Source organism: Sinohyriopsis cumingii, chromosome 12 (genome assembly GCF_028554795.1).
Source record: "Sinohyriopsis cumingii isolate HCF-2022 chromosome 12, ASM2855479v2, whole genome shotgun sequence".
NCBI lineage: Eukaryota > Metazoa > Mollusca > Bivalvia > Unionida > Unionidae > Sinohyriopsis > Sinohyriopsis cumingii.
The window spans coordinates 35,297,200-35,311,439 of NC_142972.1; the positions used below are offsets into that span (position 1 = coordinate 35,297,200).

A 14,240-nucleotide genomic window follows, 5' to 3' on the forward strand; every position below is an offset into this window, starting at 1 on the left:
CTGTACAAGCGAAGCTTAAAAACTAGTGACACCTGGCAGTGGCAAGGGGAGGTAAGGGGCAAGAGTTATTGCCCTTTGGTCTATATGAGATAGACTGAAAAGAAGAATCTTCGTCTTTTAGTAGGGCTTGATTTGAGAGGTAGCAGGCTTATATCCCTAATGTTAATGTGATCAGGGAATGTATTTGAAGGAGAAAATTGTTTGCATGCAACTTCATGAAATGTATTGTTCATAAATCCTTCATCTGCATGCCCTTTATGAAACAGTATCATTCATAAGTCTCATATACATGCCATTTCATGGAACTGTATCATTCATAACTCTCATATACATGCCAATTCATGGAACTGTATCATTCATAACTCTTACATACATGCCACTTCATCGAAATGTATCATTCATAACTCTCAAATACATGCCACTTCATGGAACTGTATCATGCATAACTCTCATATACATGCCACTTCATGGAACTGTATCATTCATAACTCTCACATACATGCCACTTCATCGAACTGTATCATTCAGAACTCTCATATACGTGCCCCTACCTGGTACTGTATCATTTATAAGTCTCATATACATGCCACTTCATGGAAAGGTATCATTCATAACTCTCGTATACATGCGACTTCATGGAACTGTATCATTCATAACTCTAATATACATGCCACTTCATGGAACTGTATCATTCATAACTCATATACATGCCACTTCATGGAAAGGTATCGTTCATAACTCATATACATGCCCCTACATGGAACTGTATCATTCATAACTCACATACATGCCCCTACATGGAACTGTATCATTCATAACTCTCATATACATGCTACTTCATGGAACCGTATCATTCATAACTCTCACATACATGCCACTTCATCGAACTGTATCATTCATAACTCTCACATACATGCCACTACGTGGAACTGTATCATTCATAACTCTCATATACATGCTACTTCATGGAACTGTATCATGCATAACTCTCATATACATGCCACTTCATCGAACTGTATCATTCATAACTCTCATGTACATGCCACTTCATGGAACTGTATCATGCATAACTCTCATATACATGCCACTTCATGGAACTGTATCATTCATAACTCTCACATACATGCCACTTCATCGAACTGTATCATTCATAACTCTCATATACATGCCCCTACGTGGAATGTATCATTCATAAGTCTCATATACATGCCACTTCATGGAACTGTATCATTCATAAGTCTCATATACATGCAACTTCATGGAACTGTATCATTCATAACTCTAATGCCACTTCATGGAACTGTATCATTCATAACTCATATACATGCCACTTCATGGAAAGATATCGTTCATAACTCATATACATGCCCCTACATGGAACTGTATCATTCATAACTCATATACATGCCCCTACATGGAACTGTATCATTCACAACTCACATACATGCCCCTACATGGAACTGTATCATTCATAACTCTCATATACATGCCACTTCATGGAACTGTATCATTCATAACTCTCACATACATGCCACTTCATCGAACTGTATCATTCATAACTCTCATATACATGCCACTACGTGGAACTGTATCATTCATAACTCTCATATACATGCCACTTCATCGAACTGTATCATTCATAACTCTCATGTACATGCCACTTCATGGAACTGTATCATGCATAACTCTCATATACATGCCACTTCATGGAACTGTATCATTCATAACTCTCAGATACATGCCACTTCATCGAACTGTATCATTCATAACTCTCACATACATGCCACTTCATCGAACTGTATCATTCATAACTCTCATATACATGCCCCTACATGGAACTGTATCATTCATAACTCTCATATACATGCCACTTCATGGAACTGTATCATTCATAAGTCTCATATACATGCCCCTACGTGGAACTGTATCATTCATAACTCTCATATACATGCCACTTCATGGAACTTATCATTCATAACTCTCATATACATACCACTTCATGGAACTGTATCATTCATAACTCTCATACACATGCCACTTCATGGAACTGTATCATTCATAACTCTCATATACATACCACTTCATGGAACTGTATCATTCATAACTCTCATATACATACCACTTCATGGAACTGTATCATTCATAACTCTCATACACATGCCACTTCATGGAACTGTATCATTCATAACTCTCATATACATACCACTTCATGGAACTGTATCATTCATAACTCTCATATACATACCACTTCATGGAACTGTATCATTCATAACTCTCATATACATGCCAATTCATGTAACTGTATCATTCATACCTCCCTCATCTTTGAAGTAGGTCTGGCATATATAATGGCTCTTTGTTAATGCTTTGACAGACAATGAGCATAAACTGAGTGTTCAAAAGTGAAGTGTTTGAAACAAGTGTGAAAAATTCCCCAAAACCTAACTATATAGTATAAAATCTAAACATGAAAAAGAACATATTTAAATATATGGAACAGCGGCACACAAAATAGTTGTGCTGCAAGGATAAGACGGGTAAGAGTAGATAAACATAAAATGATTTACATTTTATGTAATATGGTGATATTTTTTTGTTTCTTTACCTGTGTCTGACATTCATAATTAATGCTCTTGATCAGTGGGGGGACAACACACTTGCTGTAGGACTTTGGTAACAATAAAGGGTAGTTCATGTTGGTTTTAAACTTTTCAGTCTGAAAAATAAAAAGCGAACAAGATAAATAACATGCAGTAAGAAGTAATCGGAATAGAATAATTTTAATAAACTCTGATTAAAATTTTTAACTGTCAGAATACTACATCTTGTTAAAATATTCTTAAATAGATCGATACAGTATGACTGAGGAGTGTAGAATATGGACTGGTGCATGTGATGGTATACATACAATTGAACAAAAGAACAATTAAATATAGACGCAGTCACATACATGGATATCCCTGCACTTCTGGTATGTTAATTGTCCTTAATTGGACATCAACTACTTACATATTTACAAAGTATCAGTAAACTCTCCCAGACAGTTTTGTAGGAATAATAATAATTCTTTCATGAATTTCTAGCTTCAAAATATTCTCAAAAAAGCCAGTGAAATGAGTAAAAGATTGTTGTACATCTTCACAACCATGGATTCAGCAAATAACAATTTCATAAAACTCCTTTCAGATGTTTAGGAACCACTTCACTTTTCAGATGACATTATTCCAACAATTTGTCTTGAAATTTACCAAAAAACAAGCATAAGGAAAGACTGATAAACTTCTGAACACCAAAATCAACCACTTATTTAGCCTATGAAATTTCTGTAAAATCCTTCATGCATCTCAAATAGCATCCAGTTATGTGTAAGGGTTGAAGAACTATGGTATTTAAAACAAATGTGAATGGACAGACAGATAGACAGAAAAGATGATTACTACTGAGCTACTGCATCATGACATCATTACAGAATATCAATAGCCAGTCTATCTTTACAACAATTTTTGTGATAATTAAGATCTTGTTGCATCTGTGTTTCAATATTGGGTTCTATTTTACTCTGACTGACCACATGCTCTGATTAAAATTTGGCTTAAATGGGTTTATTGTTGAGCAGCCTTGGCAAACCTATTACATTTGCGCATGTTTCTCTATCCTTATGTACAATGTGCATCTTAGTGTGTGTGTGATTTAGATTTTTAACACAGCTTTAACAATTTTTCAGTCATATCGCTAAGATATCTGCAGTGTGGCAGTTTATAGTGATGTCTAGCACTAGGGCATCATGCCGCAGACATGTAGCATTATGTTCCACCCAGTCACATTATCCTGACACCAGGCTTGCCAATCCTAACTCTAACCTCTTAATGCTAAGCGCCTAGTGAGGCAACTGTTAGTACCATTTCTGTAAGTCTTTGATATGACTCTGCCGGGTTCGAACCTATGACCTTCCGCATCCAAGGCAGATGCTCTAACCACTATGCCACAGGAGCAGTCATGTGCATCAAAGACTAACCTCAATGTTAAAATTTGTCTAAATTTCTCCTAGCCAAATAAATACCCTTATTATAGAAGATTGGGAGTGGGCCTGAGATGCAAGTCATGACCAGTGCAAAATTTATGTTTCCCATAAAACAATTTCCCTGAAAAACACTTTACTCCTCATATTACTACCTTCTAAGTACCCCTATGTCTGGAAAATTATGCAGCAATGGGATCTACTAAATTTTTTTGAGAAATCCTAATTTCTTGAAAATGGTAAATAAAGGAACTCTTTCACAGATTAGCAACTAAATAGTGGAATATATTTTTCAAGATCAAGGACAGCAAAATAAACCTTATTATTACACGTACCTGAAGTCAAATTGCAGGAAATGATTCATTAAATTTTCATAAAAAGAAGAAGCATAAAAATAGTGTCCTGCATCCCTATTTCACAAAATAACTTGAAAGAGTGAACTATTACCAAGGATGTTACATAAACTAAATTCAAGAAATCAGTCAATCCAAAATAGCTTTATGTACTGTTCGAACATGCGAAGGTAAAAAAGCAAGAAAATCCAAACATTGTCATGATGGGTAATGACAACAATGATGTACAAGAATGAAAAGACAGGCACAACATATTTCATTAAACTGAATGCATCACTAAGACTGGTTCATGATCATGACCAATGGAGTTTTAGAGCTGTTTTAATGATTTAAACTAAATCTTAAAATATCATGGACTATCAAGTACGACCTCCAACATACATGGAATCAATTAAAAAAAAATCAAAACAGATTTTCATTCATTGTCCACTTGTCAGTATTGGAAGAAACAGCAAAAACTTCAGTATTATATGGGAAAGTGTAGAAAATAATATCAAACATCAAGACTTTATTCTGGTTCTGAAATCTTAAGTTATCCGACACAAAAAATTATTTTATCTAGAAGTTAAATTTGCATCAAAAATTTGAATACACCTGTAGATTCTCTTCAGACAATGGTCAAAAAATTATTTTCATAAGACAGTCAAGTTACCTTTGTAAAATTCCATCTTCCAATGAAATGTCTGGCCACATCTCGAGCTGCCTTCCCATATACCACTGCTCCGATGTCATGCCAAGGCATTCTGGGAGTCTTTTCTCTGTTAATAAGGTCTGGAATCAAGGAAAAAAATCTAATCTGTAAATCTTTAATGCACCTACTCTAAAATTCTTCAAGAACTGGAATGTATAGAAAAAAGATGCAAAACATCCTAATTTTAATACAAATCTTTTGCATCATTTATGTGAGATCAATCCCATTGTAATGGGGGTGGGGTGATATTGACACCACCCAGGGTGCCGTGCTCGGGGTGTGAGTGTGGGTTGGGGGAGTGACTGCGCTATTTAGCTGTATTTTTTTTTAAGTGAGGGGCAATGAAGGAGACACTAGCCCATGGATCCAATTTGTCCAGCAAAAATGGACCCGTGTGAAATCATCTTTTCAAGGTAAGTCAGAATTGGATGACCAACATTCATTGATGTAAATATCCAACACTCCAATTTTCTGCACACTATGTTTCAAAATTTGTTGTAATTTTCCATGGAACAAATATTTTTGGATACAAAGTACATTTTTTTGTAAAGCTGACAAAAATAAAATGATCAAATGATCAAATACACCATGGAATGTTTTACTTGGACTAATAAAGAAATGACTGTATGGTGTACTGTATAATTTATATTTTATGCCTGACCTTTGTCCATGTATGAGTGTAGAGTTTTGACCTACCTGACTATTGTCATGATGGTTTGTTTTTTTGTTTGCTTGAATTTGAGTTCAAGACCTATTCTTCATTATTACCTTAGAATGTTCTCAAAACTAACTTGTAGACAATATTTTGGAATTTTTCCATGAGAAATGACCTACATCAAATCATTCTATTGCATAATGTGTTAGGTGTCAGTTACGGAAAGTAAACATTGCACAGTATATTGTATTAATAATACCAATGCACAAGCAAGAGGAACTTAACATTTTTAATAATTAAAATTTCTGTAATAATGTTGCAAAAATTACCTTCAAACGGATTGTGTACATCTACAGGATCTTTGAAGATGAAGTTGACATAGTCTTTTCCAATCCAAAGCTTTGATGAGCCAAGCAATTTGTCATCAGGAGACTGTTCAAAGCTATTTAGTTTGCTTACATTCAGTGGAATTGGTTCACTGTGAAAGAAAGATACATTTGTTAATGAAACCCGATTTCAGATTGATTAAAAGTCTAAATCTGTAGCAATATAAATAATGACACTGTCAGAAACAATATTATTTCTTGTGACATACTGTCAGAAACTAAGATGCTACTGTGGCCCCCCTGTGACATACTGTCAGAAACTAAGATGCTACTGTGGCCCCCCTATGACATACTGTCAGAAACTATGATGCTACTGTGACATTATAACTTTCCCAGTGACATACTGTCAGAAACTATGATGCTATTGTGACATCAGAACTTGTTGTGACATACTGTCATAAACTATGATGCTGCTGTGGCCTTCCTGTGACATTCTGCCAGAAACTTTGATGCTACTATGTCAAAACTATGATGTTACTGTTGCATTATGCCTCTTCCTGTGACATCATGGCTTTTCATGTAACATAAATTCATAAACTACTAGCATGATGCTTCTGTGGCACTATGACTCTCCATGTAACATATATTCATAAACCATGATGCTACTGTGTCATCATGACTCTCCATGTGATTTAATGATACAGATATTCACACTACACACTTTTGTTTTTACCAAATTTTCCAATATTTCAAAGGGATTAAGTCTTGCTTTGAGGACCTGATGGTTTTACTGTTCAGAAATATCTAATTTTACATCCCTGCTAATAAATCAGTGGCAAAACTTGATATATGACAGTACAACCACTAATAATGTGACAGTCAAACCACCAAAAATGTGTGACAGTAGAACCACCAATAATGTGTGACACTACAACCATCATTAACCTGTGACAGTACAATAACCATCAACCTCTGACAGTACAATAACCTTTAATGTCCTTAAAATATAGAATACAAGACAGTAATCCCCATATATATTTTTCTGGTGACAACTACTAGTGCACAAAAATAGAATCCAGTAAATCACTGTGCCAAGCTCTATCCGAGTTGTTCTTGGGTTTAACGAAAAAGGAGTGATATTCCAGTTGTGGCTAATTAAAAGTTTTCTGAAGCAGCATGATTTGTGGTAGGGTCACGACTCAGCTCCTAACTCATAGTGTATTCCCAGAAGCAATGATTTTCCTTTTCTTTTACATGCATTTTGGGAATTATCCTGTATACATTATATGCATCATTTTTTAGTACATAACCTGCCAAAAGTTAAATGTTTGTGCTGAATATAGGCACATGGAACATGTAAGTTGAAGAATATCACATGCTATTAACAAAAGTTATCTACCCCTGAGTTATGACCAGTTCAAAAATACTCTCAACATTTTATAAATTTGGTTCTTTTTATTTTCAAACAAATAATTACATTTCATTTAACCAATGCTCATGATTAAAAAAATAGTATTAAAAAAAACCAAATTCTAATCAAAGCCTCAAAACAGATATTGTTTCCCAGTGACTCAACATAATGCACATCTGGTTCAATGAACATGTTATGATGTACCCACCACCACCACCACATCACACACATAACTTACAGCTTTCAAAACTATCACACAAAATTTTTGACATTGAAGCTTAAAAATAATGGTGCTGGGGATAGAAAAATGATCTAAAAATCAAATTTAAAATTCTTTCTAATTATAGGATAAACCTGCCTGTCAGACCATGGCTTACTTTTTAAGCTAGAGTTCAAACAAAAAATTTAAATCAAATCCACAAAAAAACTGTTGATAACAAGAATCAAATTCTGTGAGCTATGTTCCCTGTCGACTATGATGTTATCACAGGCACATGATGATGAACTGTGACCTTTGTTGCTGAGTTGTTGAGTTACTGGGAAAACAAGGAAAAGTATTTCATCCATGACTTTGAAGATATGACCTTGATTGTGCTACACAAAATGCCACAAAATAAGAAAAATAAGTCTATAATGGTTCATCTCAGTACCTCAATCAGCTTAGGAGTATCACAACAGTACCTAACAAAAACATGTAACAAATATTTATCAGGTGACCTTAGTTTTGTAGACATGGCCCAAAATGTGGTGTGCAAATTTCATCATTTATTACAAACAGTTTTGAAGATATATATATGGGAACATGTGACAAACTCAAAATAATGATGGATGACTTTTTAAATAGGACTTCAAATGTGTTACACAACAAAACTTTTATTGATGATGTTCAGGTATACCAAGCTGTATCTATGTCAAACAAATTCAAAAATTATGGAAAGATGAATGTCCTATACGAAATTAGAAATATTTATCTTATACTTTTATCTCGTATGAATTATATAACCCATGTTTCTACTGAAGACATACAAATGTAACCAAGTTTCATCCAATTATTTTAATTAGCTCTAAGGTCACAGAATAGAAAGGAAAGTATAAAGATAAACTTGAATATTTTTCTCAAAGATAAAATTTCAGTACATGTACCTAGACTAGCAATAAATCAGGATTAAAGTCTCATCAATCAACTGAATCACTTTGTAAGTTATATAATGGAAAGGAAATTATGAGCATAATTTGACATTACTGACTTTGACCTTAAATACAGGATCTCAAATAAATTTTACAATGCAACTGCCTGTGATGATATACAAGTACACAAAGTTGCAACACTTTATCTCAAGCACTTTTAAAATTATAAAGCAGAAAGAAAAGAGTGATGAAAAACTTCAAATACAGTGTACTGACATGAAGCCTTGACCTTGAAGATAGGACATACATTATAAAAAATTTGTCCATTTATTTCAAATGGTTGTTGTTGTTGTTGTAGGGTTTAACGCCATTTTTTAGCACGTGAATGGCTATACATGGCGGCCAGTATTAATGTTGGAGGAAGAACCCGGGAAGACCCCGGAAAGAACCACTGACCCATGAGAAGCTACTGGCAAGCTTTCTCACATACCCACATTGGCTGAATCCGAGACTCGAACCCACGCGCTTCAGATCACTCGGCCACTCTGGGCCCTATTTCAAATGGATTTAAAGTTATCAAGTGGAAAGGAAGTGATGAAACATTAAAATATTGACTTGTGACACTGACTCTAAAGCTAGACTAGAATCCCCAATGAGGTATACTTTTTACCTTCTAATGATATTATATATTGTTGAGTTTATGCTCTTAAAATAAGTAACAGAAAAGAGTGACGACAACAAGCTCTGTAAAATTTAACAAATAATTTATTTCCCTAGAATACAAGTCCTAGTAATAAAAAGTCCTGAATGAAACTAAGCTCGTTCCGAAGAGACCCAAAATTGAAGGCGATGATGTGTCTGTTTTTTATATATATATATATATATATATATATATATATATATATATGTGAAACATGATCATACAGGTTAGAGAATGTTTAATTTGTACACTATTTAAATTTCAAACCCAGTTCTGTGGGTAAATGGCACCCACTGCCTTGCCTGTAAACACCAACCCCTCACCTCCACCATGCACACATCACTGACTTTTGCAGCATCATATTTTGGTGATGTGTGCATGGTGAAGATGGTATCGGGGTTAATTAGTGCTTTTTGATGAGGTGAGGGGTGCTGTTTACCCACTGACCCAGGTTCGAATCTCTGAAAAGTATGAATAATAAATTCTCTAACCTGTATGATAATGCTACTTATTTGTATTAATAAATATTCCGTTAATATAATAATATTATCAAGCATTCTCCTTTAGAATCTAGGGATAGCACTTTCCATTCTCTGTGTGTGTGTGTGTGTGAATCTGAATCTGAAAAACAGCTTTAAAGTTATGAAGCAAAGGAAAATGTAATGAAAATGTAAAATATTGAGCCATGATCCTGACAATGTTGGGAAATGGAGATGGCAAACAGTACAGCTACTATGACTAAACATACATCTAGACTTACTCGTCTTTATTTTTCTTTTTCCATGGGTATAAATCATACAGGCTTGCATCACTGTCTTTTCTTTGATGGAACTGCATTGTATTTCTCTGTTGCAAAACAAAATAACAATCCAAATAACTCTGAATTCAAATATACTTTTTCCAAGTGAGATGATTAAATTACAAGATACTTGAAATGTTTACTCAACTTGTGAAATAATCAGTGGTACTGATAATAACTGGTCCAACTGCAAATCACCAAAAATTTATCCCCACAGATACATGTTTTTAGTCCAGTCAATTTGTGACATACATGTATATGACAAAACACAAAATGTGATAGCAACATCTGACATGAAGTTATGTATCTATTTCAGCTACTGTCCAATACTGTCTTTGGTCATATGATGTCTAGATTCAATATGGCCACCAGTAATAAAAAGCAGTTAAAAAAGGTTATGAGCTATACTGAATGACACTTCGATTCCATACTTTTTTTCTCATGCTGATTATCAAATTAGATTAGAAGATTATGTATAGAAATGTATAAATCTAGGACCTTTAATTTACATATTCATCATGCTCCTTCTGAATAGCATACTATTTCTAAATCAATGTTTTTCAAGAAACATTTGCACACATATTTCAGCAGCATTATAAAGTATACATTTATGTGGAACATTACTACATAAACTAAATAGTACAGTAAATGGTATGTTATGTCCCCACCAAGTTTAATAGTCCTCTTTCTAAGGTACTAGTAGGACATGGTTTACTCCAATGACTATGACTAATTTGTCTTGTTGACCATGACCTTTGACCAATCAATGCAGTTTTGAACTAAACTTAAATGTGCAGAAACCATGATGTTCTGCTTAGACATACCATGATTTTTTATGTTAAGATCGCAAGATCTAAAGTTTCTTCTGTACCCCACCCCCCCCAGTCAAAGCTATCCACAAAGCTTGGTCAATGATTTTGTTTCAGTCATTTTAACCATGACCATCAAATATTTGGTTTCCAAAATTAATATGCCTCTTCCATTAGAAGTTAACAAATCTATCATGTGATCATTATCCACATCCCCTGTTGTATTTGACCTCTGTAAACATTTAACTGCAATGACTGCATTGTCGTACATTTTGCTATTATTTCAAAAGTCCATAATTTAAAGGTCATTTTAATGTTTCAGGTCTGAAAGCTGCAAAAGTTATTTTTGTATCCTCTTTTATTTCTTGATGCTTGAACTTGATCATTGGGCAACACCTGTTAATATCATATGAAATTGTTATCACTGGGCAACAACTGTTAATATAATTTATATGCCCTCATGAACTTGATCATTGGGCAACACCTATTAATATCATGTATATGCCCTCATGAACTTGATCATTGGACAACAGCTTTTAATATCATGTATATGCCCTCATGAATTTGATCACTGGGAAACACCTGTTAACATCATGTTTATATGCCCTCATGAATTTGATCATTGGGCAACACCTGTTAATAACATATATATGCCCTCATGAACTTGATCATTGGGCAACACCTATTAATATCATGTATATGCCCTCATGAACTTGATCATTAGGCAACACCTGTTAATATCATGTATATGCCCTCATAAAGCTGATTTGTATTTAAAACATTCTGTGATCTGATGACATTTATTTGCATCCAAGATCATGATCAGGAACTATTTAAATGAACATAACTTACAGCAACATTTTTGGACCACAGTTTAGAGATATTTATGAGAGAACACAATGCTGTGGATGGTTGTACTGGATTATGGTATCACATGACAAAATGGAAACTAGGGTCTGTATCTAAAGCACCTCACTTGGTGGATGCTAATATCACATGTTGCATGATTATTCTGGAAACTGAGTGGTCTACTAATTTCATAGGTACAAATCAAAATGTACAGATATTAAATTCTCTGCAATTTTCCTTGCAGTTTATCTGGACTGTTCTATATATTTAAGTGATTTTAAGCTCAATGAACTGTGTTTCTGGACCTTTGAATGTAACGAGAGTCAGGTTATCAAATTACTGCCACTTGACAGATTCACTAAAGTATCCTACAGTACCAAAACAAATTGTATTTAACTTTAAACAGTATTGCAAGCAGTGGAAGCACAATAATTTTATCAATTTAGGCATTTCTTACAAGTTTGGAAAGTTTCTGACATAGCAATAAATATCAGAAGAACATGCCTTTGGTCTACTAGGATAACCACACAAAGATTTTTTTCTCTCCTTGAATTCATACAATTTCTGACCATTACAATTTCTAGGTAAATAATTAGTCCCCTGCATCGTCTAGTACTTATTAAAGCTAGTGAAAGACAAACAGAGGAAGAAATACTTACAATCTTGGCTCCCAAAGAAACTGGAGGCACCATGGAAGCTCTAGATTTCTGCCCTGCAGGGCTTTTTGTCAAAGGCATTTCAGCTTGCTGCTTATTCATTGCAGTCTCAAGCTTCTTTATGTCAAGAACCATCCTCCATTTTCTACGTAATCCCCCAGCTCTTTGATGGTCCATTTCATCTGTGTTGCTCTCACTGTGATCAAGGTCTTCTGCTTTCTCCATTTCCTCTTCGTATTTCACATTTCGTTGCCTTATGAATGTCTGCCGTAATTTTCTGCTTGCCCATGATTCACTTTTTACTACACCACCTGGAACTGTTCTACCACCTTTACTTTGTGCTGATGAATCTTCTAATCTGTCCTGGTTGCCTTCATGAGACAAAGAAGTTATATTGCCAAAATCATTAGGCAAATACACAGCACTTTTAATATTGACATTTTCCCTTCCTGCCCATTTAACAGGCCTTCCTTTCCACATATGTCCTCCATTGTTCACATGGCCCCTATCATTGTAAGATGTAATTGTGCTGGCATCTTTGTTATTATTGTTTTCAAAATTTACTGTCTTCAAATTCTTTTGAGCACTTTTAGATCTTTTAGCTGGATTCTCCATGGCCAAGACTAAATGAGACTCAGATTCCTTGCTCTGTCCCACATTAGTAAACATATCCTTATTTTCATCATTTACTTCCTTTAAGATTTCATCTTCCTTTGGAAAATTGACATCATTATGAACAGTGACTTCAACTAAAATATTATTGTAGTTAAATGATTCCTCATTTTTTAAACTGTCATTATCAGCAAGATTTGCATTTGATCCAAACTTTACATTGTCCTCTGTAGCAGATTTATCACACTCATGAAGGTAACTGCTTCCTCCTGAACTATCAGCAATGTCGGGAGTATGTAAATCCATATCTTCTCTATTTCTGTCATGAAGGTGGACACTTCCACCTGAACTGTTAGCGATGTCAGTATCACAGGTTTTACTGTCTTCAAAAGTACTGGTGACAAAGTTTTGAGGAGGCCCCTTGTCTGCACTTATTTTTAATCTAATTCTGGGGTCAGATGAGGATGTTGGTTGCCCCTCTTTTATTTCTATTTTAGGAACCTCATCTGTTTGGTGCTGGCTGCCAGCTGAATACCACGAAGTTCTTCCATTTACCATCTCACCTTCCTGTACAAAAAATTGAAACATGATCTTACTTATGTTAAACTGTGTATATGAATCAGGTGTGGGTGTTTTTTTATTCTTTCAGGAATAACAAGGGTTACTATTCTAGGGAACCAAATAAACACTTGCCGCCAATATGGCTAATGTCCCCTGTTTCTGAAAGCCAAAAATGTGGATTGGATCAATGAACTTATTCCTCTATTTTGTGGTCAGATCTCATTATGCTCATTGGACCATTACTGTACAGTTTGAAAAAAATGGGCTTCTTATTAAACCTGCTAACAAAGTCGTGCATTAACAGCACCCATGCCAAATCAATGAAGGCGTGTGTGTGTGTGATTTGGATTTTTAACATAGCTTTAACAATTTTTCGGTCATATCACTGCGATGTCTTCAGTGTGGCAGTTTATAGTGATGTCCAGCACTGGGGCATCATACCGCAGACATGTAGCATGATGTCCCACCCAGTCACATTATCCTGACACCAGGCTGACCAGTTATAACACTAACCTCTTAATGCTGATCGCCAAGTGAGGCAACTGTTGGCACCATTTTTTTAAGTCTTTGGTATGACTCAGCTGGGGATCAAACCCACGACCTCCCGCATCCAAGGCGGACGCTCTAATCACTAGGCCACTGGAGCGGTCAAATCAATGAAAGATCATACCT

General features: G+C 35.0%; 1 protein-coding gene across 1 annotated transcript in view; it reads right to left on the reverse strand.

The window, feature by feature from the left end:
• The window catches only part of LOC149786244 (phospholipase D1-like), a 142,632-nt gene that overhangs the window by 29,663 nt on the left and 98,729 nt on the right, over window positions 1–14,240 (reverse strand). The window contains exons 14-18 of the mRNA XM_089976625.1: window positions 12,399–13,574; window positions 10,043–10,128; window positions 6,047–6,195; window positions 5,024–5,142; window positions 2,606–2,716 (exon numbers count right to left, since the gene is read on the reverse strand). Coding sequence (XP_089832751.1) covers window positions 2,606–2,716; window positions 5,024–5,142; window positions 6,047–6,195; window positions 10,043–10,128; window positions 12,399–13,574 — 1,641 coding nt within the window. The remainder of the gene's footprint in view (window positions 1–2,605; window positions 2,717–5,023; window positions 5,143–6,046; window positions 6,196–10,042; window positions 10,129–12,398; window positions 13,575–14,240) is intronic.